Source organism: Neopelma chrysocephalum, unplaced genomic scaffold (assembly GCF_003984885.1).
Source record: "Neopelma chrysocephalum unplaced genomic scaffold, ASM398488v2 Primary Assembly neopelma1_44, whole genome shotgun sequence".
Taxonomy (NCBI): Eukaryota; Metazoa; Chordata; class Aves; order Passeriformes; family Pipridae; genus Neopelma; species Neopelma chrysocephalum.
Genome location: NW_020897703.1, coordinates 17,511,074 through 17,537,687, shown reverse-complemented (window position 1 = coordinate 17,537,687; position 26,614 = coordinate 17,511,074). Strand labels below are relative to the sequence as shown.

Sequence of the window (26,614 nt, the reverse complement as noted above, 5' to 3'; positions counted from 1 at the left end):
AAAGCCATCACCAGGAGGAGCTCAAATACCCTGGTGACAGACATCACAAGAAAATGAATTTGTAACTTAGGAATCCTGTCCTTCAGAGCGCTAAATATTTTGGACATAATGGAATAAAACATCTCAAAGATAATTGTTCAGTCTATGGAAACTGAAGCTTTATGTTAGTACGATTTTAGCCTGGACTGTGAGTATCCAACTGTGTATAACTCATTTTTTTTAGTTCCAGAGGCACTTGGACCCAAACCATTGTACAGAAATGGGATTAAATAAGCAACAAATATGTAAAATATGTATACATACCCCCCCCTTTTTTTTTAATTTCCATTGGTATTTTGGATGCTACAATGATTTTTTTTATTGCAAGGTTCTACTGAGTTTTAATTTTTAAAGTTGGGATCTTAGAACAGCTTTCTATTGCTGTCAAGAAGCTGTTCTAGATGCCAAGTTGGATGTGATCAGTCCTGATCTGAAACTACAAGATATTAATTCCTGTAGCACTTTAGAAGTACAGTCTAGTATTTTTCCAAAAATTCTAGATCACTGAAAGTGTCAGATGCTTTTAAAAATCTAATTTTACAAACACTTTATTCCTAGCAAAAGTTATAGGTGCTAATTCTGATTTAGCAATGGTCCTTCTTCACATCAACTTCTACTTGATACTTGCTAAGCCCATTGGCTTTCTGTTGAAACACTTGCCCTTTAGGACATTTTAATATAGATCCCTGCTGTATTGCTGTTGCATAGCAAGGGGAGAAAAGAAGGTTTGGGTAGTCACTGGAAGTAAGAGCTATGTAGCAGCACCTGTGGCATTTGAGAATTGCAGCTACAATCATACCTACAAAACCATGCTTTGGCCAGCTGAGAGTATAAGCGTTTGGATTGCTAGGAACACTAAGACCTGCATGCAAAACGTTCTGTTACCATGCTGGAGAAGGCACAGGTTACTGAAATGACAGTTGTGCTGACAAGTCCCAAACGATGTTGCTAAATGCAAGAGATGATGGACAAAGCGGTTCTCAGAGGAAGAAGGCAGGAAAGAATGCAATGCAGATTAGGGGGCCTTTTGAGTTGGGTTTACTTGGAGATCTTATAAAATTTGAAGAAATTATGTGGCAGTTTTCACCACTTATTGAGTATATTGGACTTAATGTTTTTCAAAGCTGTCCTCCTGCTTTTGCTGAGAAACCAGAATTTATACTTATGAAGAATAATTGTCTCTTCATTCGTGTTTCCCCCTCTAGCTTCATCTCACATGATTTTTTTGTCAACTAAAGGTAACTCAGAGTTCACACAGCTCTTTCCTGGGAATCATTACAGGGAAAACGTGACAGAACAAAATGTTGAGTTTGTTTTATCATTCCAAACAAACTACTTTCAAGATCTCAGTGACACTAAAATATTAGAATAAAATTAAATGGAGTGCAAAGAGGCACAAGGGATATACCATGAAAAGTCAACAGAAAAGAAGCTTGAAAAAATTTATTTAAGGCTATCATTCAATATCCTTAAAGCTTAGCCTTTTTATAACAAAGGTTTTAAGAGGGATATTCACTTCTCAGGCATTTGTAACTGCCAGCTCCTCATGAATAACACATATAATTGATGATTGAATTATTTGTGTGTAGAAGTAAACTTTTTAGAAAAATAATTTTATCATTAAATATAAATGGAGTTACTTTAGTCCTAATAAATGGAAAATATGAAGATATGAAACTTTCACAGTCTTAAACAGTTAAGAAAACCATCCCTTAGACAGCAGGTTTTCCATATATAAACCTTTGGCAACACTAAACTATAGTACAATTATTTCCTGGCATGCAAGGTGACGTAGCTTTGTTACACCAAATGTAAATGACAGAATACAGATTTCAGAATCTCTTAATAACTGGCAGTTGATGCAATGAAGATCTTCATTTATCCCATTTTATTCTGCCTTTTTACTGGTATTCTTCCAAAAGGTCTCTGGGGAAAAAAAAAAGCAGCAGTAATTAGGAAACAGAAATTCTAAGTCTCCCAAGATTTATGAAATATGTTTGGAACATATTTTTTTTGTTTAAGAGTAAGCAGATGTTAGTTCCACAGACCTCTCAATGCCTCTCTATAATAACAGATTGAAAACAATTATTCCTAAAGGAAAAACTTTGTAGTACTTTCTATTAGATTATTTTCCTAAATTGTTTGTTTCAATGCTGAACTACAAACGCAAAAATAGTATCATGTTAATAAAAACTGTATTTTAACTATACCTTGAAAAGTTTTTGAGGCAATATTTGTTGTTTCGGATTTCCAAGATCAACTAGTCATTTTGGGTGCTTCAGTAGTGCAAAGACTAAGAGTAATTAAATTTTACACAGAAGACATCCAACATTTAAAAAAATCTGGCCACTCATATGTGCCTTGAGTTGGCATTTTATTATTTTTAAATGCTTTGTTGATTTTAACAAATAATTCTTAAATATTAACCTGTTCACAGAGCTCACATAGAAAACATCTTGCCTATATATAGGCAAACTAAAGCAGAGTTCTTAATAGTTAACTCTCAGGAACTCAGATTACTGTTCCCCAATAACAAGCCACATTTTAAGGCAATGTTTTATATCACAGTCTTTAAAGAACAAGCAATTTGGTGTAATTTTACCAATAAATATTTCTGGTTTTTATAATGTCCATGCAAAGCAGAGTTTTATTTTTCAATAATTTAATTACCTTACTTCCGGCAATATTCAGTGGCAAAACTCTCAAGTTAAGTAGGAAACTATTAGAGAGGTTGACCACTGATACAAAATGCAAATAATATTTTGAATGAGTTCTGTTTAGTGTCTTACCCTTGTTAATATGTCTGCAACAAAGTTTGTAAGAGATACATCAATAGTTAAGAAAAAATTAGTATTTTCCTTATGTGTGACAAATACATTTTAAACCCCAGTATATTAAGTATAGTATAAAAATCAGGCACCTTTGGGTAACTTTTGTGTTAATTAGCCATTTTAGGAACTCTTTGGCAGCCATGTCATCAAGGACTTTGTTGATATCACTCGTGAAAGTGCCATCTGCATGTCTTCGACCCATTTCTTCTGCCACAAGAGCTTTTTCTGGGAAACTTCAAAGGGAAGAAATTATCAATCAATTTGCAAATCAAAATATACAAACCATTTAAAAGGGCCTTATTACAGGTTTCTAATACACTGCACATTTCCTGTGATTTTAAGTAGTTAAGGGTTGAGCCTGACATTCCGGCTCAGTACAGCACGATGCCCATCAGAACATCTTTTGAGGCATTATTTTCGAAACAGAGGACTGTTCCTTCCAGTGAGTCTAAATTCCTCTTTAGTAATTTTGAAAAAGCCATACATGGAAAAACGTATCTCAGTGCAATGTCTATGCCATGTAGACTAGGCATCAGTAGATTTACTAAGAATTGTTATTTAAGAAGTATCACTACTAAAATATTATAGTCAAATTTTCATACTTTTTTCTGTTTTAATTGGCCTTGAGTTCTAGTTATTTACTTACAATTATATTGCATAAGAATGTAGATATTAAGAGAAGCAATTTTTGGGGGGAGGGGTGTGGGAGTTGGTTTAAATAGCTCAGTTAAAGCACCTGTATAAAATCCATGTGCTTGTTTGCTATAAAAATCATAGAATGTAGCATTTTATTTTTGGAATCAGATCCTGATCCTTGTTCTATTCATTTTCGACTGAAAAACCAGTATGTCAAGACTTTGATTTAGAAAACTTTCCTCTCTTGTTTCATGCCATCAAATATAGGAAGATTTTAATGGGTTCCATTAAGTTGGGCTGATGCTGAAGCACACTGGGCTCTGGGTCCAAAGACAGGCCGACTGGTTCATTTCAAGGAAGGCTGTACACAAGTTCAACCACAAATAATACTAAATATTGGAAAGCAGAAGGTTGGTCTACATTTAATTGTCTATCTAGGCTTCTAAGTTCAGTTCATCACAGTAGTTTGAATGTCTCTCAAACAGATACAGAAATACCTGATTCTGCTCATGAAAATAAAAAATGACAGAAAACCAAGTGCAAATCTGAACATCACTAGGAAGAGGAACCAGCCTTTCCCTTCTCTGTATAGCTTACCTAATTTATTTAACTCTGTTTTTTTCAGGAAATTGTCTTTATTTACAAAATTTACTTTTTACCTATTTAGTTCCTTAACTAAAACACACATCTTGTCTTACAGATTTTATTATTATTATTATTATTTATTATTACTTTTATATAGTGCAAGAGACTTACATAGTACTTTACAGCTGGTAGAATATATAATCAGAGGACAAACTGGAATCCCTGCCCCAAAGAGCTTACAGTCTAAAGGCACAAATAAGTACAGAACACTTAAAAGGTGGGGAGTGGCATGTGCATGGTGTAGCTCCTAACCAGGCAGGGTTGGAAATAGATGAGACAGAAGGTCCCTGCAGGAGACTGAAGGTAATGCTGTTCTAAATGTAAGACAATCATGAAAAAAGATATAAAGTCATGACTACATGAAGTGAAAAGGATTGAGAAATCTGCAATGAGTATGCAGATAACAAGATAGAAATGAAGGAAATCAGAGTCATGGTAGGTAAAAACTGAGGAGCACTGTGTCCAGGAAACTGCAAACCATAGCAAAAGAATTAGAGGCATCTTAAAAAGAAAAATATAGGAAATTATAGTTATTTTGGCAGCTGAAACTTGGGGAGACTATGAGGAGCATAGAAAGAGGAAAAGAAGTTGTCAGTTACTACTGGAAATGATCACCAGCACATGGCGTACAGCTGATGACACTGGTAAAAATTTAATCTTGAAAATATTGCAGAGGAAAAGATTGACTGTAAAAGGGAAAAAAAGAGAAGGTAATTTAAGATGACACTGACTTGAATCACATCAATGATAGTTAAAGAGACTGCAAATTATGTTATGTGAAGGGGGAAAGGTGGTAGGTAGAGGAAGGTCTGGTTTAGTTTTAGATGTGTTGACCTTAAATACAACTTGACCTTTTGGAGTGTAACAGCATACTGAGCAGGTTTGTTTTAAAATCTGTATTTGGAATACCCACAGAATATCCTCTATTACAAAAGAAAAACATGAAGTACAGCAAGAATGATCAAAAACACATCAAGGTTTCATCAGACATGATTTCTAACCCAAAATGCAAGGCAAAATTTAGTAATAGGAATGGATGGATTCTTACTCTCTTCTTCCTCGTCCATTCACTAACCAAGCAATGAACTCTTTCGCAGCTTGACCTTCCAAATAAGAGGTGATATCACTGGTATAGGTACCTTCAGCATGTCTCTCAAATTCAGCATGACGCTTGGAGATGGCATTGCTGAAAGAATACAATAGGAATACAATACTGCAATACTGTAGGTCTGCTTAAGAACTTAATGTTTTGTAAAAACTTTATTAATTTAAATTTCATGCTCACCAGACTAGCATTTCTTACAAGGCAGAGGGGTTTTTTTACTTCTCAAATTAGTCTTGATATATTTTTTCTTGAGATATTTCATTTCTGAAGGTATTGCCTGTAGTATGCAATACAGTTTTGTCCAGATTCCTCACTAGTTCTGAACAACTCAGTTCAGGTGCAGAAAGCAATTATAGCTGCATTGGAATGGTATTCTGCTAGATTAAGTAGTTATGATCAAGAAATTGTATTGTATTATGCAGACATGCTTTTTGTTACCTCTTGTGTTAACCTAAAAGTTTCCATTCAGCTCTCTTTCTATCTTCATCTTCATTATTTCTTAGCCAAACTATTCAGACTTAATTCCTTTCAAATTTACATTTTGAGTTGTTTTTGAACACCCTTTTAATAATCACTCTGACCAAGTCATAATCTTGGAAAAATTTCAAGCCTGATCAACTCCATCTTATTAAAGACATTTGCCTTCTCCCTCCCTAGACCTCATTGTGGTTCTTTCCCTGATACAACGTAAAAATTTTGTCACACTGACTCTTGGGAAGGCCAACTGCACTATGAAGTACACATATTATGGAATATTTTCCACTAATAATTTCCCTAGCATTTCTATTTCAGAATTTGCTAATTTCTGCCCAATTTTCAGGGTCTCTATCTTCTTCTATTATTTTTTTTCTTCTCTGGATTTCACCATTCCTCCTAATTTAGTACCATCTGCACTTTTCGTCAGCATGCTAAGTAGAGTTGTTTGGAACATTTTTAATGAAATGTTAATTTTGTTCAGATATGCTGTTTCAGTGAAGCTGAAACATTATTACAGATTTGTTATTAATATTGACACTGTGAAATTAAGGATCTTTGTGATCTGGGCTATCTCTTGTGGAATTTCTGACAAAAGAAAGAATTAATATAGGTATTTCAATCTGTTTTGCAAAAACACTTGCTTCATTTCTCTTTTGTTTATTTAAAATTTCCAATCCCCCCAACTCTTTCTTAAAACCAGTCAAGAAATAAAAGTCTGGCCTTCAGGAGGTCTTGTTCTCCTTTTTGTAATGAGTGGTTTATGTAACATAGGACTGAGTGCTTAGGACTGAACACTGCATCATGTTTAATCAGCTCTCTGCAAATTGTTGCCTGGCCATTTTCCTTTTACTAGTCTTCTCACTGTTTTTCTTTTCCTCAATTTTTCCTCCTCTTTTCCTCTTTTTTTTTTTTTTCTCCCAGACTTTTTCTATACCAAGTTTTTCTTTTTACATTATTCTTTACTCAATTACTTGGAATATCCTTTTCTGAAACGTATTCTCATCCTTTTGCATTCCTTGGATCCACTGCATACAGCTGTAGAACACAGGTACAGGAATAAATAACATAGAGATATTTCCTCTTTCCTTGTAAAAAGCAGCTGTGAGATAATATCTTTTCATAGATATTTCTTGGACTATGGTAACGTTGTAAAGAATACTAGTTGTTTTCTTTCTTGTTTAACTGAAAATGAGGTCAGATTGGTTTTGAGTAACAAGTTGTGGCAAATAGAATACCTGGAGAGCTGATCTGGGATTTTGTCATTTTCTTTGTCCTCCTGTCCTTGTTGGCTGTAATGTAATTCCACAGTCATTAGATCATTACTACCAGTACACTGCAGAGCATGCATAAGCTTTTATTGGTTATTATTTACATGTTATGGTAAAAAACTATGATTGATAGATGCATCTCATATTCATTATATTAATGCATATTAATTTAAATTAATACAATGTGTAGAAATTGTTCCTTTATACTTTAAAGACTTCCAGAGAAATTTAAAAGCATTAATATAATAGAGTTTTTGATTCTGTGGGCAGATTTTCTCTAGAACACAGGACTGACATGCTTTTACATCATTCTTGCTTTCAGCTTGGTAGTTTGTGTTTAATCAAAGTATATTTTAAAAAACATGCCAGCTTATACTTGTGATACTGGTAAAGTATCCAGTGGACAACAAAACTTAAACTTTAGCTCCCTTTTCACAAATGAAACATCAGAATTAGAAGTATCCATGGATAGGAAAGTTTTGTTAAGGCCTAATGGCCCAGACCTGTACGTTATATTTACGTATCTTATTCCTATTGAACTTAATTCATTCACTGAAACAATCTGTCCCAAAGAGGCTGAGATAATCTTTTTAGGTGGCATATCAGGTAATATACTGATACTGCTCTTTGATTCAACTAAGTCCTTTTGAATGATTTTGCACATATTTCTCATTTTTAATAATACATAAACATTATACTAATGGCTGGACTTGACGATCTTAGAGGTCTTTTCCAACCTAAATGATTCTGTGATTGTATATATGATTTTTCTTCAAATAATTTATTTATTCAAGGATTATCCATGGTCTGTGATGGGAAGCTGATACAAAAAAAATTAATTCAGCTAGATATTTGGCTGGTTCTGTATATGGAGATCTATTTCAATGTGACCAAAATGCTTACCCATTTCTTTTAGTGCTCATTAACCATTGCACGAAGTCCTGAGCTCGTCTAGTATCTAAGTACTTGCTGTAATCACTGGTGAATGTGCCTTGTGAGTGACGTTTCACTTCATTCGGCTGTCTAGATTCATCTAATGGTTCAGACTGGGAAGCTTTGAATGATCTGTGAAAAGTTTAGACATTGTTAACTGGCAACGGTCACGGTACATTCTACAGGTGCATTGACTTTTCTTTTAAAAATATTATCTTTTACTGTCACAAAGTGAAAGAAAGTGACATATTCATCACTAGCTGTCTAGTAAAATGGATCCACACAGCAGATTGGATACTGCACAATTACACAGTCTTCTTGGTTAACTCAGCTATTGTTTTAATACCCAAAACACAGAAAAAATTTGCCAATTCCAATGGTAGATTAAGCACTGTGTAAAGCTATGTTTAAGTCATGGTATATTTGGCTTCAAACTGTAAGAAAAAAAAAGTTCAGGCCAAAGTTTCTAGAAGTTTGATCTTAAGAATTTACCTTGATTTCTCCTCTGTCTCCTGAAGAGGATTTTGCCAGCTGCCTTGAACTATCATTAAAAGGAGCCCAGCAACAAAATAAATGCTTTTCATTTTCATTTTCTGTCAAAACAGAAGTAAGGCAACAAAGAAAAATTTAATAATCTTTACATATGTCTGAATGAATTACACAAAAAATAAACATTCTTAATTCTGATCCAAACTTGAAGATATATATTAAGACCCTGTAAGGATGGGCTCCATGTCCAGTGGATGACACTTGCATGCATTGAATAGGCATTCAAAAAATGTAGTCTCTGTTCCAGTCTTTAGGCCCTAGTGTGTTTTCTAGAATGCAAGGAGACCTGAGAGCAACTGCATCCTCACTTTCTTTTGCAATATGAGGATAAAAGTCTGTTATCTCCTTTGCTCTGTGTTCTGCTGATGCCAAGCACTAGATCTGTAATAATGTTGTATTGCAAAACTAAGGGTATTGGTGTGACTGTGATTTTTTCCCCAGCTCATTCACCAGAGAAAAAAAAAAGCAAATCTTTGTCAATGATAGTCACATTAGCAGCTCCCTATTCTTTCCTTCTCACCCTGCATCCTCCTTTTAAAAGTTTTCTTTTTTTTGTTTGGTTGGTTTTTTTGTTTGTTTGTTTGTTTTGTTGCTGTTTTTTCCTGAAAGAACAGACATGGCAACAGTGGGCCTCTGGCCTTAATAATAACTTATTAATAGGTATGACTTCTTAGGCAAAAAAAGAATACTTAACCACACACTTTGTGTTCAATTCATGATGTGAAGTGCCAAGCTTTGTTTGTTGTACTACTGACATAATACTGTATTTCAGCTAAGGGCTTCCATTATGGGCCTTTTGTGGGATATATGAGATATGGGGTATATACTTCATATATAGGTAATAAAACAAAGCAGAAAATATTGTATCCCAGATATAATTCTTATTGTTACAGGTCAATCTTTTGGCTTTGACCGTGTCACAGAAATGACCATATTATTACATGTGTCTTCATCATGCTCCCTGTACTTGACCAGTCTCATCGACTTTAATGTGACATTCAGTGCAGAGTATTACAGTCTGTACAAATGCTTTGGTGATCCACTGCCAAGCTGTGACTCCCTTGCTTGCTTTAGTGACTGGTTTACTCATGCAAGTTGTACAGTTTTAACTTTTAGTTAGTAGTCCCCAATGCGAATAAGGCATTCTCTAATACTCAAATTGTATGTGCTGCAATTTTCATTATTTAATGCAGTATTATTAGTCTGTTGACATATGATCCCCTATAGGACAAGTTCTGTTGAACAAAGAAATGCTACTCATTTTAGGCTCACAAAACCCTGTGCAAAAGGGACTATGAGTCTATTATCGATAGACTCAGAAGTGTTTTGCATAAAGAAGAAATGAGAGGAAATCTACTTACAAATTGAAGTACTACATATTGTTTATTTTAATTATTTTGGAACACCTAAAGTATATAAAAGGAAATTAATTTAAAATTTGGTTAGGTAATTTTGACCTTCACAAAGCAATTGAATATGCCATTCATTCAAGGCTAAATGCTCATTCACTGAATGACGGACAGCAAATGCTCTTTCATTCTAACTTCAAAATCATTGTGGATCACGGTATTAATCTGCTGTAAGGTAATAGAAGTTGCAATGAGTTCACATTAGCAAAAAGGCACTGGGAGTAGTTTCATCATGTACTTGGGCTGATACTTGTGTATTTGAAAAAGCCCTTCTGCCATCTGTTAAATTTTCCTATGAAAGTTTATGATACAGTCTGAAAAACAAAGGGAGATAGGACAGATGAATGCATTGAAGTAAAGTAGTAGCAAAGTAAGTCCAAGTCAAAAACCACCCTCCCCAGTGCAATCTGTGCCAAACTTCTGTGGCTCCACTGGAGGAGTAACTTCCTGTAATTCAATGATTTATAAAATAAGGCAGTCTGAGTGAAAATATATATATTCTCTACTATAATGCCTTGGCACAATAGGCTGAATTTAAGTATACCATTGCCTGGAGGAAGCCATAATAAAGTTATGAGGGAATGATGTGTAGTGAAGGTGGAGATTACTCTATCTTGAGATTTACAGTTGCCTCTGCACTGAGCAATGCAAATGAGGGGGCTATATGAACATCTCTGAAAAAGTAATCTCCTGCAACAAAAATCTTACTGCTGTAGGACTTCGACTCTGCCCCAGTAGTCTGCCCCTTCATAGCAGATTTTTTTATGAAACCTGTTTCTTCCATCTGTTATAAAATAACTTGTAGTTAGAGATGCAAAGCTTGACTGCTAGCAGGCATTATAACCAATGGTTAGGAAGAATGTATCACTACTGGTACTTTGTGAGGCCAAAGTTTTAAGAGAATCTCAATGAATAATATAAGAATTTTACCAGAATACCTCACTCTCAGTATCAAAAATATAAGATTTTCTGATGGATTTTACTGTTAAGCAATGGAATCAGTTTCCTTCTCTTCACAGAAGCCACTGCTAGTGTTGCTTTTTTATTCATCAACGTGTATGAAGATTCATTTCTGCCTTGTGCAATGTCCTGATATATGAAATTTGATTCCTTCACATGAACATACCATACCCTGTTATTGTACCTGCATATACCATAGCGATCATGTAGTCAGTCTTATTACAACCCAAATGATAGTATTAAGCACCATTTTCACTGCTTCATTTGGAGCTGTAATTTGGTAGTGCAACACTGACATCCAATGTTTATCACTAAAAATGCATGATTTCACATGTCATAGGCTTCCAGCAATGGAACAAAAGCTCTCCCGATTCTTTGGGAAATGACTCTGTTGTGGTCACAAAAATGGTTTGATTGACCCCCACACTAGTTGATACGACTGTAAATGAGTTAACTTGGGCTTAGACACCAAATAAAGTTTGATTATTATACCATACATAAGTAAATTTTCTGTGCTTAATAGAAGGTTAGCAGTTTGGTATACTTTCATGTAGCCTGAAAAACTAAAGAAAACTAGTTCACCGCTGCCTGTAGCTTTTTTAAACCGTGATCCACATTAGCCATAAACCCAAGTCACTGAGATGGAATAAAATATCAAACATCAGAAGTTTTTCCTTTATATAAAACTTATTAAAAATAATTCAAAGTTACTGTAGTCAGTAAAGAGATATTCAGTGATTTCAGTTTATCTTGGCTCTAGCTCTTATGTCTCAGGCCTATAGGACTTTCAAATGTGAACAGTCCCACTGGCAACTTTATCCCTTAAGAATATGTTTAAATTTAAATGCATGTTCAGCTTCTTTCTAAATTTTTCAGAATCCAAATTTGGAGATTACTTAAAAGAAAGATTTCAATCTTTTTGAAATTAATACAATTTTCAATTAAGAGAACCCTAATTGATAAAATAAGCTCTTTTGAAAGCTATTAACCTCCTGTCAAATATGTTCTTAAAAAATTTAGAATCAGGATTTTTTGTTCATTTATTACTTGCTATTGGTAAGTCAAACCAGCAACAGCAGTTTTTGACAAGTTAAAGAGGCTACAGTTTATAAAGAGAAAATTGTAATTTTCTTCTTGATAACATAAACATGTTTTATAGAGAAAAAGAGATGATCAGCAAAAAAACATTTACTTAGTTTATGCCAGCTAATCAGTTAATTTTCCAATCAGAAGAAAGGTGCTGTTTGCTATAAGTTATTTAGGTTACCAGTGTATAGTGCTAAAAAGTGTGGAATCTCATTGTCAAGGTGCAGGAAAGCTAAGGCTAATCTTACACAGAATTTTGTTCCTATGCATATTAGACTAATGAAAATGTTTTTATTTCTTTCTGATTAGAAATGAAAAATTTAAGACATCTCAGTTTGAACCACCAGAAATATGGAGCAAATACCTCTCTCAGATCTTGATCAGACATTTATTTGAATATTTCCTTACTCAAGCTGATTTTGCTAGTTTTTCCAATATATTTTACTACAGACATCTTTTGTACCTATGTGCAATTTTAACTAGCTTAATTTCACTGTGTTTTCAAAAAATCTTTCAAAAGTCAGATTTGTATCTATTTCCAGTTTAAAAATACAAATTATGACATTACAGTAGTACAAAAGGAAATATTTTCATATGAAAATGTATGAATGAATAAAATAGATTTCTATTAACATGAAACTGCCTGCAAATATGCCTGCAATGATTTCAAATTATTAATAAAGTACTTTTTCAGGAACTTTACATCCAATTTACCTACCATGTTATAATTCTTTGTGAAAAGTTATGTAAAATACAACAATTCTAGGCTAAGGAATTCTATAGTAGGATGGAAGACTAAATTAAATTTTAGACAATAATCACAATAACTATTGAAAGACTTTAATTTCACTTCTGTGCTATAAAATTTCCTTTTTTTTGATCTTTCAGTTATATGAAAATAATAGTTGCTTGAGACAAACTAATAAAAGTGGGGCAGTGGAGTGACGGTCTGTAGGGTGATGGAGTGGCAATCGGTCTTGGACAGTTTTAAATCAGTGTCTATATAAACCCACCTAATTTGTTTGCATGCTGCTAATTTAATCCTTGTTGATTCATATTTAGGCAATAAGGAGTCAATATTTTTAAACTCAAATTAATTAAATATCTCTACAGAAGATACTAAAGGAGATAAAAATATAAAAATCAATAATTGAATAATTGTGTATCTGACATTTAAATTCTTACTACAATGCTTGACTTTCATGTTCTCATGGTTAATCTTCCTGCTTTCAGTTAATTCTGCAAACCAAACTGCTGATTTCCCTTTTTCAGATCATTCTCTTTTGAACTAATTCCATACGTTAAAAGATTTAAATGATGATGTCATTAACTCCAAATATCAGTGAGCATAACCTCAGAAGAAAACATCAATTTGCTGAAAGATCTGCACCTCTATTGCAAACTTGGGCAACACTGCAGATAATGCGCTCAGCTTTCTCAAATAAATTGTACTGATAGTTCATATAAATCTTACCTTATTATACTTTGAAGTGATGTGTGGCAGTTGCAGAAAGAGCTGCTGCTCTCTCTTCTGCAACTATGGCAAGCCTTGAGGATCCTGAGCTCTGCCTAGCTGCCTCTTTTGCACAGACTTATATATATACTGTTCAGCTCTAGTAAGCATTACAGGAGTGCATCATTGCTGACAGTTTCCTTATTCAACTTTTAAAAAAAAAGTCATCATGTTTGCTATTCATTTCATTTGATGATTTTACAAGCAATTTCACACATTCACTCTGCTTACTTTATGACATCAATGCTAATATGAATTTGCAAAAGGAGTGAGGTAGCAATGTCCAAAGAAGTAAATATCAAACAGGAGGGCATTAACGTGACAAACAGTGGGCAAAAGGTGCCTGGATTAAGGCAGCAATTTCTCCAATTTCTGATATGCCACATTTAACACTTAGAATCCTGATTCTGTTGACATCAATACCATCGTCTTCACTTATCAATTTTAAATCAAGTTTTATAAATTTAATAGACTGTTAACAATAACCAATATAGCTCCCTCAAAGCCCTGGAATGATTCTTCAAGTAATCTTGTGCCAATATAACGAACATGAAGAGATGTGAAGTTCTGCAGTGATGGCTACTATGCAATGCCTAGTACAGGTCAAATTTTAAAAAAAGTTTTGATTAGCCTTAGCTGTAAAATTCTGATTTTGTAAATGCTACTATATGAAAATTCATATTCACTTGAGAACTGTATGCCAAACATTCATTATAAATTGACTTTCACACAGTGGCCTATAGATTTATGCAAGATAAACCTGTTGCTCACACCTCCATTCCCTACAAGGAAAATAAAAAAAAACAAAACAGATTTGAGCTTTGTATCTGTGTATGTTCTATGTAACTATGTAAACCATTCAGCAATGGGGACAATTTCATAGTTGTGGTGGGGCAGCATTGCCAAAGAAAACTACGTTCAGCCATCTGAAGAGCCATAGAGAGATTGACTCAGGGGAGTCAGGAAAGAGACAGGTAGGAGAGATTGACTAAAAGCTTGTCAATGGCTCCGGCAGCTGAAAAGAACTTGCGGTCATGAGTATGGGTCTTTTATCCCAGCAGTGAAGCAAGAGAGATATCCCTCTTAAAAAAGCTGCTGGAGGAGAAGTTTTCCTTTACAGACTTTTTTCATACATCATGATAATCCTTTGCAAAGTGCAAAAGGGCACCAAAAATTAAATAGTATTGTTATTACAACTGTGAGGGACCAGGCAGTCGGGAGTTGAGTTTCAGTTCTGTTTGGTAGAGGGAAGGTTCTGGAATCACAGTGGACATCTCACTGAACATGAATGACAACCTGTCCTCCAGTCTGGAGTGGCCCATGGTCTGATTTGTGGCACAAGGCATACACATCACAGCAAACCCTCTTATTTCCTCCAACACTGCTCCTTGAAGTCAACAAAGAATCTGCTTTATTGAGGTAATTTCCTGCTGGCTGGCCATAATCAGGTTGGCATAGCCCATATGATACAATTGAGGCAGTGTATAAGCTTCATAACCGTAGTGTTAGTGTGGCAAGCAAAATTTAATGGATTTTTCCTAGATCTTTAGCCTAAATACCTTGCTGTGGTACCACAGTATGGGTTTAGGGAAACATTGTCTCAATACACAGTCCACATAATCAAGTTTAATTTTTTCTTTAGAATAATTTTTATATGCTCTTGGATTCATCTACTGAGATTCATGGTTTATTTTTTTCATTTCTTGCTACAATACAAGTGTCTACTGATACTGCTGCTACAAACTTAAGTGCACAGCTTTGGTTCCTCTCATCACTGCCTTCTGTTTGTACGTTCAGTCATTTCTGAGAGCCTTATTTTGCCCATCTGTTTTTTAATTACTACTTCTTTCCCTCTCTTTTCCACATGTTCTCTTACCCATGTCCTCTTTCTTCCTGCTTCTAATTGTATTTTTCACATCCATTCAAAATCATGGATTCCCAGTCATTGGTTGACATAGGATATACAAACTTGCATACATATTTATTAAACTTGGCTTTTCATAATTTTTTGTTTGAAATTAGCAGAATTACCATCTCCATACACCAACCTTCCCTAGGCACACATCTGTGTAATATCTAAGACATGGTGCCAATGGGGCCGAACAATCTCACACCCCAACATCTACTTATTTTCATGAGATGCTGATGTCACTGAGATGCTTTGCTGTCTTTATCTCAGAATTATTTTTTTAATCTACTTTCTATTTAAAGTTTATGAGCTTTATGTAGGGGATGAAACATCAAAGTCTAAATGCGAGCCCAGCACCACATCCTCGAGGCACGGTCTGTCCATGGAGCCGGTCAGTCCGGCGTCTCCCGCGGAGGCCACGCTGCGCGACCCTGCAGTTCCCCGGCAGCGCAGCAGATGGGGATCAAAGGGCCCTTTAGACCGGCTCTGTTCCAGGAGGACACACACACACGCTTGTCTTAGATTGCTACAGCTGTCTCTCTACATCCTGAGTTAAAGACACTTAGCTTTCTAAACAGGCAATACAGATTGTGAGACAACGTCATCTCCTCCAGGAAACAGACAGTTTTTCTCTTTTTGTTCAGTTCAGTTTATTTTCTTGTGTCATATAGAGTTCCCTGTTTACAGTAGAATGATTCCAGAAAAAGTATGAGACAGAGCACCTCAGTGCACCTGGTTGGGCAGGTTGTTAGAGAGGCTATATCATGTAGAATCTAGAAGGTGACTGGTTATTTGTTTTTCAAGTGATACACAGAAAATAAAAAGTATGGGAAAGAAGTGAACTGCCGCCAAGAATCATGCAACCTTCTGTTGCCAAAACTGAGTCTACAGTAAATACTTCAAGAGCACAGCAAACAAGAGTTACCAAACAGAAGCAGAAAATTATATCAAGTGTATAAAATATGCATAGGTAGTCAGTTTTTTCCCTCTCACGTTTTAAAATACAATAGTTAGTTGGCACTTCTTAGCAAAAATCAAGGGCAACCTCACTCTCCTCTATATCATAGTCCTCATATGGGATAAAACTTTGAGTCAGACTAAGAGACAGAACCTGAAAGTGACCTGCCTTGAGGAAAGTGTCATGTTTCAAGATTCAGTTGGAGTCCTTAAAAAATCTGTATCTTTGGTTCACTGCATTTGGAGTTGATCAGTTTCCTCCACCATCATCTCAGTACCTGGTAATGTCTGTTATTCAGGACAGTGTACTGCACTCACTGGACAAAATCTCTGCACAGAAAGTTATGGAAGAATTAAAACAAGAAGTACAATTCTTAGCAGATGCACACTGAACCTGATGCTCTAGCAGTGACAATTCCAGTTGACATGGCTTTTCAGAAAAATAGGATCAATCTATTTGTTTTAACTGGCTAGCACACTCTGAACATCATAATTTTCCAGGATGTTTCTCTCAACTCTTTAACTGCTGGTACAAGAAAAAATAACTTAAAATTTAAATTGTCAAGATTTGAACATTTTAATGAATTAAGAACTTGCTGAATTTTGACTGTAAAAAGTAAAAAAATCCCTATCAAATGCTTTCAAAAAAGTGACCCCTTCAAATTTTTGTGTGTATTTCTTCATTACATATTTATTGTTATTATATTATTATACATTACATGTCTAAAGGGAGGAGGATGTATCTTGGGATATGACTACAGGCCCGTACCCTTTACTTTCTTATATTGCACAGAAAGCATTCTCTCCCTACCCTTGTGAACCCTGAGTTCAGAGGGCTGGGCTCTGCAGCCCCTTTCATTTTCCTATCCTTGCTAGATGATATTCAGCAAAAAGAGCCTTACATCCCCCTTCTGAGAATTAGTGCAACCAATATAGGAAGAATATCTGTGTAAATACATGCATACATGAAACAACATGTTGTATACATACGTGTAGTTGTGCATAACACACAAATGTGTACCTATGTATATATACAACTCCATGGCTACCCTTTGGAGAGCAAGAATGGCTTTCTGACATGGAGGATTGGTTTAGGGTCTCTAAGCCTGTCCACAGCATGCAAATCCATGCTCACTACCATGGATGCTGACTGGTTTGTACCTCAGGATAGACAGCTATTGTAACCATGTTGTAGCCCACTGTCTACTCACTAAATTGGAATCATTCAATTGCAAGTCAATGGAGCTGCATCAATTTGCGCAAGCAGAAGATCTGGCCAAATATGTACTAGTTATTTTACATTCTGAGAAGACAATGTTCATAATTGAAAGTAATACCAAATGCTCTTAGCAAATACTATGAATTATTCAGATTAAATATAGAGCCTTCAAATGACTCTATAAAATGTTCTAAACAGCTGTGCCTTGTAATTGGAACTGACTGGCAAACTGGAAAGTATTGAATGCAGTCTGATTTTGACTTGATGTCTGAGTAAAATGAGTATAACACCAACCATATTCTAGAACCTGGCTGGAGTTATACTAGGTTTTCTAGTAAATTTCTCTTCAGGTCTTTTCTTCTTTGCAGCTGCAGTAATCCTAAGTGAAGCGAACCACGTAGCTCCACATTTAAAGTGTGAGGATTGCACGTTCATTGATATGTACAGCTTGCACAGCGCAAATGACGTAGATGATGAAAACAGGTTTGGAGTGGAATCGGTGGCTTTCTAATATTTATGTACACTTCAGCTCCTAGAATAAAGCAATTTTTACTTTTCTGCTCTAGTTTTATCTTGTAAAAGCAAAAGAAGATTTAAAGTGGAAACGGACTTGTAAACAACTATATTTGTGGCTATTTATCAAGGGCCTGTTTACTTAATTCAGAAAAACTATGTCCAATCTTCAGAGGCTTGTATACCTTGTTTATATGACAGATATTTGAAGACTTAAGTTTCATGGTCTGAAGTGGTGTGTTTGGGTATCTGAAGTGTGAAAGTGTTATTCAAAATACAAAAGAAGAGCAGAAAGTGCTCAGCATTTTCTGAAAACCAGATCCTCTAAAACATTTTAAAGTGGGCAGCTAAACTGTGAGGACATTCATTCATCAGCTCAGAAAACTTGTCATAAGCGCTTAGCTTAAATTCAAATTGTGTCCCAGTGTTTGCTCTTACACACCATATTCTACGTCTGCAGTATACTTACATATACTTTTTATTCACATATAAGGCTAACTCTTAAACATACTTTGTTAGCTTCAGCTTGATGCCTCAGGACAAGCCCTTTCACCTTCAGCTGTTGAAGGTCCAGCAAATGTTTGTGGTAATGCTTTTAACATGGATTGTGTTTGTAGATAACCATGCAGAACAGAAAAAGTGCTCTTTCTAGAGAAAAAAAAAAGGCTTGGGAGAATCTTATCACTGTATATAAATATCTGAAGGGATGGTCTAAAGAAGACTGAGCCAGGCTCTTTTGCAGTGATGCCCAGTAACAGAACAAGAGGCAACAGGCACAAACTGAAACATAGAATGTTCTGTCTGAACATAAGGAAACACTTTTTTACCATGAGGGTGACCAAGCACTGACAGCAGTGGCCCGGAGAGGTTGTGTGGAGTGTCTATTCTTTTAGATATTCAAAAGACATCTGGACAAAGTCCTGGGCTCCTGGATGTAGGTAGCTCTGCTTCAACAGGGAAGTGGGATAAGTAGACCTCCAGAGTTCCCTTCCGTGATACTGCAAGGGCAGGTTTGAGGTGCTTGGCACCATTTCTATGATTGACTGCAATATTATCTGTCATTAGCACAGGCCAGGCAGCAACTTGGTATTGTATTATGTTTTTAAGAGGGTTTCTTTGACACTCACAGCATCCTAGGACCTTTTCCCCCAGGTCATCAAAACACATGGTTGCTCAATCATAAAGTTTTCAGGTTAGACATTATTTCAGCAACTCAGTGTAAATGTCACACTCTACTGGAGACGTATTCCCTTTCTTTGGTGAGAACACTGTGTAAGGCAAAGAAATTATCCTTAAAAACAACAAAGGAAAAATGATAGCAGCAAGATTCACTTTTTTTTCTTTTCACTTTTTATCCCCACAACTGTTACCTAAAGCTAAATGGTGGACAGTTTGGAAGATGTGTACTCTGATTGCCTTAGGAAACAAACAGACCTCAGGGCAGATTAATAATGAAACAGCTAACCCACACCTGGAGAAAGAGGTACCTTCTGTTATTTTATTTCACAGATTTTCCTGAAATGTCCCTTATTCCAAATATTTCCAGAAGCTTCTGACAACAGACCTGTGGGCAGGGTGTGAACAACACATTGCATCATTCTACTAATCATAGTATCCGCAAAGGGCCAAGTCATCTGCCCATATTTCCAGAGCTTATAGGATTTTCAAAAGAATAAATAAAATAAAGGTGCAGAAATTGAAAGAGAACTTAATATATTGATATTTGTGGGAGATCAACACCATGCTCTTTCGAAAATTGCTCTAGGTATATTCAGGTATTTCAAACCTTCAAGCATCTGGTATAAGATTTTTATCTCTTTCACCACAACGTTGCGATGATTTCCATTGTGCTGTATCAATATAAGAAACTCAGAGTTAAATCTCAGTAATTTCAACTGAATTCTATCCCTTATTCGTAAGATAATCACATTTCTGAGACTACTGTTGTGTGCAGCAAATGCATATAGGACCATATAATCAACATCTAATTAGCCCCACTTCATGTTATATTTGCTTAATGTTAACTTTCTTAGAGCTGTAATTTTTCCTTTAGCCATTATAGCAGTTGAATTTTAATTACATTACCAACAAAAAGCTCATTAACGTCACATAATTGGCAGCGTTTCCAAAAAAACCTGAACTAATTGAGTATTTTCTGAAGAGTTCCCATCAAAGTATAATTTAACCATTATAAACAGCTTGGCAACTACATTTACATAAAGATGTATCTAAGGAACGTTCTCATGTGTGGAAAATCAGATTTGATATTGCCATTAACAAACGAAGGAAGCTGTTACATAGCAAATCACTTCCACATTTTAATTATTTTGGCTAAGCCCCATGTTTTTGTCAAGAAAGTCAAATGAAACCCCTTGCTTTTCCACAAAGAAGCAGCAACTGATCTCTGACTGAGAGTTAGGAAGCAGCTTGCTTTGTAGGAAGGCAACACAATCTTTTTCAGGTTATTTTGTACTCCCCATAATAGCAGAGATGAGATACTGTGTTAGACAGACCATGGTTCTTATGCAGTAGGCTACCTCAGAATTTTTTAAACATGTGACAAAGGAATCTTCTAATCTACAGTGGATCTCTTGCCAATTATCTGGTTAATATTCTCATATTATGACAGGACTAATTTAATTACTAATGAAAAGAATACAAGTATTCCAATCATTATTAGCTTCTAGCATTTTTAAAAGACCCCCTAAAATAGTTTCACTAGAAACAAAGCAAGGAAAGCTTGCATAATCCTTTGATCCTTCCCCTTCAGTCTGGGATGAATGACACTGAGATTAATTTGAATGCTGAGGTGATGATTAGACATTAAAAACAGGCTAATATGGCTTGCATATTTTGAATACAGGGAGAAAAAACACTAAGATAAAATAGTTATCATGAATGTCCTGCTTTCATGCTTAAACCTGAACACTGAGAGTTTTGCAGAATCAAGGTTTCAAGTAAGAGTTGAATAAAATTTGAACACAGCATTCAATACTCTCGAAAAATATCCAAATTTCAGCTATCCCTGCTTGGATTCTTTCCAAGAAATTGGAAATAAATTTTGAGAAACTGGTTCTTGTTAGGATGCTAATTAGGTACTTGTACTGCTTTCTTTGTCCTTTCCCATTTTACAGTTATAGTTAACAAATGCAAGCATATTAATCTGACAGTGTGTCTTTGCAACAAAACACCTTTCTTTGGACTGCAGAATGAAAGTTTAAGCAAGTTGGCAATAAATGCACACGACATTTTACATTCTGATTTTATTTATTCTATCAAACAGGTGTTACATGTGTCAAAACGTATTTCCATAACATTTGGTAATATACAATATCCAAAGTGGATGTAAACATCAAGTTTAAAACTTCAAAGTTCCTGTTATCAATTCACCTGAAAACTATATAACTTGGGCACTGTTACCATTGCATTCTCCCAGAGATGTCTCAGATGCCTCAGGATGCTCTGAATAGCCTACTTATTCAGACAAAGAAAAACATTTTTTTAGGAAGTGGGTCATATGTGTGTAGAGATGTTTGCTGGAAAGGCCTGGAATTCCATGGTTCTGGTCAGTATACCACTGAAAAAAACCCAAAAAACCAAAACATAAACCTCCTATGTTATGTTTTCAATTCTGCAAGAGTTAAGCAATACAAGAAATGTATTTTCTTACCATAAAGGAGAAAGCAAATGCCACAAGAAAACAGAGGGACTTGAAAATCTTTTCATATATTTTCATATGTTTTTTCACATGTTCCCAATATATTAATATTCTTGATGAAAAAAAGTTTCTAAACCTTCTGTAACCTAAGAGTAAGTGTTACTGCCTCAGTACTTACAAGTCAGTTGTATCAAGTCAGGCAAAAGAGCTTTGAGATGCCCTTAGGGATGAAAAGTCCTCAACCTGCTGCATAGCCTGGGCAATAGGGGTCATAGTCTTGCTTAGGAATAAATACTGGGCTCTAAGAAACAAACTTTCAGTTAAATGTTTTTTGAATTCTATTAAAAATATCTTAATATACAAATATTGTAATATACAAACATTACAGCAGAGCCATGAACATATTGAATAGTGTACTGGAAATAAAACACATATATAAATTATGTTAACTCTCAGAAATATCTGCCATTCCACTGTAGCTGAACCTGGATGACTAAACTCCATACAGTATTCCAGATGCTTGAGGAATAACCCAGATTTGCTCAATATTAGTGAAGGAGGCAGAGAATGTGTAATACACAAAAGGGCTTACAAACCCCAAGTACAGGGAGACGTGTGATCCCTTTTTCGGGAGTTCATGGCCCTGTGAAACTGGACTCAAGCAGAAGGCCAGTATATTTGATAGCAAGCAAACACTTTGGTTACTAGCCCTGAGAAAAAGGGTTTAGAAGCAGAGGTTAGCATGTAGCTCAGAACTACCTTCTCCCTACTCATTCCTCCTTTCTATCCTGTAACCTCTTGCCTATGTGGTTCTCTCTTTGCCTGCTACCCCAAACAAGTTTTTCAGAGAACTTTTATTTTCCTGATCCTGATCCTGAATATACTTTTTGGATACCTTATACCCTTTTTGCTTGTTTCACCTCATGCCTGTGGCAGGCAAATCCAGTTCAAGATAAAATTTATCATAACCAGTGAGATTTTGGCCCCAGAAGCCAGCTCTTTTCATCTCCTTTACTAGCTATCCACAAAATTCATAAGGAGGCTGGATTCTTATTCTTTTCCCTGGTTCATTTTAAAAGCCTCTAAGTTATTCTTGACAAAAGGGAAATCCTGCTAACATCCAAAGGGCAAGGCAAAAAAAAAAGTGCAGGCAAATCCTTTGGGGAGGAAATTGAGAAATTGTTTTTATGAAGAGTAACAAATGCACTAGCAATTGCCAGATTTTGAAGCACGTTCAGTTGAACTGGGTTATTAAAATATTGTCAAATGTCAGATAAGCTTATTGATAAAGTTATGAACCACTGTTCAAAATGAATAGTCTGTTATTTACCATTGCCTGGAAATCCACCTGTGCATTAACCAGAGCTTTTGCAATTTGTGCTGAGTTCTGAAAATGTACATTATCTAAAAAAGGAAAAAAAGAGGTTGGCTGTTGAAATGTGTAAATACCACAAAGCATAAAGTTATAGTGCATTAAGTTGTGTCCACTAATTATCAAGTGATACAATTGACATTACTAAGAATGAGTAAGCATCTTATAATAGGTCATATGGAAATCTAACAAAGATCTAAGTACTGACCCTAATCAAAGGCACAGATAGCAGCTTAATGTTTTTCAAACAAAGTGATTCTGGCTCTGTGTTTGTTCTGCCATTTGCAAACCTCACCATCTGCTGTTCCATGGATGAGAAGATACTCCACGTTTTGGAAATTCTTTGCTCTTGCCATCACAGTTGAATTCTGTTGAGAGGAAAAGTGAATAGTTCAGCAACTTCAATTTAAATCACTCACTCACATTGCTAAAAGGTTTTCATTACCTTGTAGAAAAACAATTAAACAGCTGACCTGACAAAATAATGACAGCAGTGACTTCATATCAATCTGAGATTACAATAGAGGCCATATATATACATATATATATTAGGCTCTGCAGAGGGATCTGAACAAGCTGCATCAATGGGGCAAGGCCAGTTGTCTGAGGTTCAACAAGGCCAAGTTCCAGGTCCTGGTCTTGGCTCACAACAACCCCATGCAGCACTACAGGCCACGGGTAAGAATGGTTGGAAAGCTGCCTGGCAGAAAAGGTCCTGGGGGTGCTGGTCGACAGCAGCTGAACATGAGCCAGCCTGTGTCCAGGTGGCCAAGAAGGCCAAAGGCATCCTAGTCTGTATCAGAAATAGTGTGGCCAGCAGGACTAGGGAATTGATTGTTCCTCTGTACTCGGCACTGGTGAGGCCACACCTCAAATCCTGTGTTCAGTTTTGGACACCTCATGACTAGAAAGATATGGAGGTTCTGGAGATTGTCCAGAGGAGGGCAGTGAAACTGGTGAAGGGTCTGGAGAGTGAGTCATATGAGGAGCAGCTGAGGGTGTTTAGCCTGGAGAAAAGGTGGCTCAGGGGGGATCTTATAGCTCTCTACAACTACCTGAAAGAAGGTTGTAGCCAGGTGGGGGTTGGCCTCTTCTCCCAGGCAACTAGTGACAGGACAAGAGCAAACGGCCTCAAATTGTGCCAGAGGAAGTTTAGATTGGATATGAGAAAAATTTCTTCATGGAAAGAGTTTTCAAGCATTGGAATAGGCTGTCCAGGGAAGTGGTTGAGTCACCATCCCTGGAGGTATTTAAAAGATGTGTAGAAGTGGCACTGGGGACATGGTTTAGTGGTGGACTTGGCAGTGATAGGTTAATGGTTAGACTATGATCTAAGAGTTTATTTCCAAACTATGAATCTGTGAATCTCCACGGGCAAGCTTGGTTTGCACCTCTCTGTCTGTACTATCACAAGCATCTCTACGCTATCAGAAACATATTTGATATTTAGTGCCTCTCTCTCACTTGAGTTCTTTCCTAGGCTAATGGTTTGCACTGATAGAACTGTCTGACTTGTCCAAGTGAGAAAATAAGGATTTCAATTTAGCATTTTCGGGCTTTATAAATACAAACCCACAATTCATTACGGAGATAAGAATTTCACAGCAGTAGCTTAGCTACTACAGGAATGTCACTATGAAACTTGGTGGGTAATTTTCTTTCTTCACAGTTCTACTTGTCCATGGAAGTGTGATTCAAATTCAGATCAACACATACAGAATTCTCACCTTGTAGTGCTCAAGATTATCGGACTCTATAGGAAGACCCATAAATCGTTCTGTGTAGATAGATGCTGAAATTAAAGAAGAAAGCTATAGATAAAGAAAATACAGATATTTTTGTGCCTTCAGTGACACATAGAAAATTAAATTATGTTTAACTGTGTCTGTTCAGCTTGGTTTCCTCATAATATACCAAATTTAAACATATTTTAAAAAATCAACTAAGAAGGCTAATTAATGACTGTTTGCTCTTCTTTGCAGAAATAGTGGTTTAATACTCAGCTGTGGAACCTGATATTGCTTTATGTTATTGGCTTGAACTCCAGAAGTCAGTTTAATAAGCCAATAAGCCAACAAGCCAACAAAGCTACATGGTGGAAAGATCACATGGACTAATTCTGATACCTTAAAAAGAGTATTTGAGGATTTGTATTTTTATATACAGTAAATATGGATATGTATGTTGTCCTTTTCCCGTTGAGAGTATATATGCAGCAACTAGGGGGAGCTGGAAAGGATACAGGCATGAACTAAAAAAGTGGCCCATTGCAGTTCAGGTCTCTGTTCAATTCTTTTTTCTAACTACAACAAAGACTGTTAACAGATTTGACAAAATATATGTCAATAACTGAAAAATATCTATCACCATGAAATCAGTAGGAACATCTATCTTTGAGCTGCCTTGGTATTTGTACTTTAACTAAGAGCTGTTATGAAAATTTATGGAAAACTGACACAGCAGCTGTCACTACCAGAACATTACTTTCTTTGTGACCTTGTCTTGAAAAAGTAACTGACACATATTGAGCAGTCAAGCTGCAGTATTACAAGAATTTTATTTATTTAACGGAGTCAGGGCTTTCTGACAAAGAGCTGGCATCTTTCCCTTTCAAAAGAGAGGTGACTGCCATTGCAATCATTATGAATTGGGATTGTCTATCTTGTTGTCCAGTTTGATACACTGTATTAGAATAATTTTGTTAAAAAATAGAAATGAGAATCCTACCAGGAAAGGAAAATGACTCAATATACTCTTGTTCCCATGGTTTATTATGTATCCTTTATATGTGCTATCATTGAGTGCTAGAAATGTGTACTATGTCTCCCAGATCAGCCAAACAAGGCTTCTGAAGATAATTTATAATATACTACGTACCAAAAACTCTAAGTAGCCTATCTTTTATCAAAATCCTTTATCATTCCATGAAAACAGAAAATGTGCAATATCTGTTGTCAACACAGTGTCAAACAACCATATTGGGCTTAAGTTTTCAATAAAATAGACTCTTTCTGAATGGCTGGCATTTCTACAGTATTCTGAGCCAAATTCTCCACTCTCTTCTAGCAGTATAGCTACAGCAAGTTCACAGAGGTCAGCAGAATTGCATTATGATGACTAAGTGGAAGATTCAGCTTGTCAATTATTAAAGAAGGAAAAGGAGATAAATTTAAATAAATTTTAAGCAAACAGTCACAGATTTAATGCTTTTAACATACATTATCCCTGAATAGAATTTCCCTTTACATCTTATAACTGTTCAGCTGTTACTAACTCTGACTCAAAATGGAGGGGGGTGGGATGGTTCCTGAGAAAAGATTATGGTCCAGAATCTCTGTGCATCTAAGACAGTGTGGGACAGAATTTAGAAGCTCTATGGGGCTAGTACATTCTCTGATATACTGATACTACTTAGAGACTCAAATATGTAGCATCCTGTAGTTTTGCCCTCTGTTTGCCAAAACTTATGACTCATGACTTCCTCCTGTTTCCTTCCTTCCTTAGTAGAGGTACATTTGCCTGTTTGGATTTTACA

The 26,614-nt window shown here is 35.8% G+C and overlaps 2 protein-coding genes across 5 annotated transcripts in view; both read right to left on the bottom strand.

The window, feature by feature from the left end:
• Positions 1–1,467: 1,467 nt before the first annotated feature.
• GCG (glucagon) lies at positions 1,468–14,221 on the bottom strand. 3 transcript variants are annotated; one of them, XM_027678742.1, is made up of 7 exons: positions 14,138–14,221; positions 8,427–8,527; positions 7,905–8,066; positions 6,969–7,022; positions 5,200–5,337; positions 2,960–3,103; positions 1,468–1,965 (listed from the first exon to the last, which is right to left on the bottom strand). In XM_027678742.1, exons 2-7 carry the CDS (start codon positions 8,522–8,524, stop codon positions 1,941–1,943), a joined length of 621 nt encoding a protein of 206 aa, XP_027534543.1. In that variant the 5' UTR covers positions 8,525–8,527; positions 14,138–14,221; the 3' UTR covers positions 1,468–1,940. The 3 variants fall into 3 exon arrangements, with proteins under 3 accessions (XP_027534543.1, XP_027534541.1, XP_027534544.1); XM_027678740.1 differs by lacking the exon at positions 14,138–14,221 and adding an exon at positions 13,413–13,508; XM_027678743.1 differs by lacking the exons at positions 1,468–1,965; positions 2,960–3,103; positions 14,138–14,221 and adding an exon at positions 13,413–13,508 and having other exon boundaries at positions 5,196–5,337.
• A 6,468-nt stretch (positions 14,222–20,689) lies between these two features.
• FAP (fibroblast activation protein alpha) overlaps positions 20,690–26,614 on the bottom strand; it is a 39,503-nt gene continuing 33,578 nt past the window's right edge. The window contains exons 23-26 of one of the 2 annotated variants that reach the window (XM_027678738.1): positions 24,807–24,871; positions 23,375–23,447; positions 23,038–23,111; positions 20,690–21,626 (exon numbers count right to left, since the gene is read on the bottom strand). In XM_027678738.1, coding sequence (XP_027534539.1) covers positions 21,525–21,626; positions 23,038–23,111; positions 23,375–23,447; positions 24,807–24,871 — 314 coding nt within the window. In that variant the 3' untranslated portion in view covers positions 20,690–21,524. The remainder of the gene's footprint in view (positions 21,627–23,037; positions 23,112–23,374; positions 23,448–24,806; positions 24,872–26,614) is intronic. The other variant, XM_027678739.1, reaches the window with a different exon arrangement.

Coding starts and splice junctions, on each gene's coding strand:
- GCG (XM_027678742.1), bottom strand. CDS start 8,524: ATGAAAATGAAAAGCATTTATTTTGTTGCTGGGCTCCTTTTAATGATA. Junction 5,338..6,968: donor ATCCCAGATCAGCTCTCCAG/GTATTCTATTTG, acceptor GTATTCTTTCAG/CAATGCCATCTCCAAGCGTC. Junction 3,104..5,199: donor AATGGACGAGGAAGAAGAGA/GTAAGAATCCAT, acceptor TTCCCTTTGAAG/TTTCCCAGAAAAAGCTCTTG.